We start from the raw sequence: 2,442 nt of genomic DNA, 5'->3' as shown, positions 1-2,442 counted from the left end.
TTTTGAAGAAAATGTATGTGCATGTACATGCACAGGTAGTTTTTATGTCACTTGGTACATGTACACGTGTAATTCATGGCGGTTTGCATAATTTAATAGAAATGACAAAAAGTTGGTATTGTTTTATTTATTTTGGTGGAAACATACTGTACATGTACTTTAACATTGTTATTTTTGTAGATTGATTCTCATAAATTGGTATCAAAGTCTGGGTATCTGTTGAAAGGTATTTTTCCAAATGAAAGTGTAATGGGATTATCAATCAAAGTAAGCATTGAACAATAATGTACATGTAATTGTCATCTCCCCTCTCCCTCTCTCCCCCCCTCTCCCTCTCTCTCAGAATTACAGGAAGAGATGGTTTGAATTAAGAGGTGGTCCATCAGCAGGTGGTTACAGATTAGTGTATTACAGAGATGAAAGGAGCAGTGCTGCCAAAGGGACCATACACCTTGAAGCATGTACTGATATTAGACCAGTGAGTGATAGGGGGAAGGAGGAGGGAGGGAGGGGAAGGGAGGGAAGGGGAGGGAGGGAATTATCTCTTTTTCTTTTTGGCAAAATTTGGCCAATGACCATGTACTAAAGCACAGGGACTTTGCTCCGAGTTTTGAGTAACTTTTAAAATTCTAAAAAATTCAATGTTGATCAGAATCAGCTTTAAAAAGTAGAGAATTCAATACTTTTCATTTTTGGGGATTCACCCCACTTCAAAATGGCTGCCACAACTTTTTAGTACAGGGACTTTGGCGTGATTTTGGAGCAACTTTAAAAATTTTCTGACAAGAAGCACTATACCAAAATCCTGTGGGAAACCTGTCACAGAGTACCAAGATTATACCGGGTCACATTCTCTTTTTTTGTAGAATTCAAAGTTGAGGACATTTGGGTTTGACATTGTGACAGAAGATGAGAAGACAGTGTATCCGTTAGCAACAGAAACACAAAAGGAAATGGAGGAGTGGCTCCTGACACTGGGTAAAGCAATAGGACTCATTGAAGAAGAAGACACAAGTAATGGCAGCAAGGGATATTAGTACATGTACATGTATACATGTACATCCAATATGTACGTGTACATGTATACATGTACACGTACATATTGGATCTTTATTTCTATTCTCTCATTAAAATTTACTCTTAATTACATGTATATGTATTGTACTTGGATGTTCAAAAGGTCAAATTGCTCATTCTTATCATTAAAATTTAACATTAATAGCACACTACAGTATCCTACTCTCATTATTATAAAACCTGTCTTTAAACTTCCTCCCCATCCCCCTCCCTCTCTACAGCTAGTATCAAAGGATCAGTAGCTGCTAAGTACAGGTCATATTATGCTAAGGACACTCTGAGGGACACAACTAAGAAGACACTCCACAGACCAGAGCTGCTTCACTGGGACGACAAGAAAGAGAGAGAGGACAGAAATAAGAACAGGAACGACTTATTTCTGCTATACCCTGAACTACTGGTATGTACATGTACATGTACATTATACATGTACAGAATCCTACTTGCCCTTTTTTCAATTATTCTTTTTATGAGTTTTCTCTAGAATCCTACTTAATCTTGTCTGTACATGTACAATAATAATTCTAGGCGTGGGGGGTCCCCCTGTATTCTAACTACATTCTCTCATATAATGCATTTTTGTTGTTTTTTCATTTAATGCTTAAACCTCATCCCATTGTGCTTGTTTAACGCCCCCACACTAATGAACCTGACAGTTCTATTCTATTGCAAGCAATCTTGTGATAATAGTTCCTTCGATTGACTTTAAATGACATTGTATTTTCTATCTGAAATTACCAAACACTCTATAAGATAAAACTGCACCAAATTAAAACACTAATAAAATGCTTATTTATTTGATTATATATTTTTTATTTATTTTCTTAGCATCAAGCTCCATTGGATGATACAGTATCTCTACCCTTACCATATAAGGAGGTGTTGCATCATCAGGTCACTGTGATATGTAAGGAACTCTCTCTCAAACTTACACTTAGCAGACACGGGAAGAAGCAGCTGGTGAATAATTGTTGTGTTATTATTGTTGCTTTTTTGAAAAGAATTTTGGCTATTTTATAAATTTTGTGTAGCAATTTGCCTCAAAAATTACCAGCTAATCATTAAAGTTTTAGCAATTCACCAAAAATTTTGTTAGCTACAATGTACGTGTACATGTACATGTATTTATGTACATGTACATGTACATGTTTGTGAGTTACAATGTATATTTCTTTATTAGTTGGAGCCATTTTATGTGAGGCTTTCATTATTCGATGCTGCTAAAGGAATGAAGATATCAGAGGATTTCCACATTGATTTCAACGAATCAGAATCATTGATCAGAGACGATACTGAATCAACTGATGATACTGATATCAACAAACTAGCAAGAACTACCAACCAAGTACACACACACTCTCTCTC

At 36.0% G+C, this 2,442-nt stretch overlaps 1 protein-coding gene across 1 annotated transcript; it reads left to right on the top strand.

Moving 5' to 3' along the window:
- Positions 1-145: 145 nt before the first annotated feature.
- On the top strand, positions 146-2,422 carry LOC109591402 (dedicator of cytokinesis protein 10-like; the record flags this gene model as incomplete). The annotated part of the gene is made up of 6 exons (XM_020007143.1): positions 146-267; positions 344-478; positions 867-1,014; positions 1,299-1,477; positions 1,906-2,037; positions 2,258-2,422. Coding segments are annotated over exons 1-6 (777 nt in total), but the record flags the coding sequence as incomplete, so codon positions are not given.
- Between the last annotated feature and the right edge of the window lie 20 nt (positions 2,423-2,442).

The sequence above is a fragment of the Amphimedon queenslandica genome, unplaced genomic scaffold, assembly GCF_000090795.2.
Source record: "Amphimedon queenslandica unplaced genomic scaffold, v1.1 AMPQUscaffold_8268_Cont19787, whole genome shotgun sequence".
Lineage (NCBI taxonomy): Eukaryota > Metazoa > Porifera > Demospongiae > Haplosclerida > Niphatidae > Amphimedon > Amphimedon queenslandica.
This window is presented reverse-complemented; position numbering and strand designations above follow the sequence as displayed.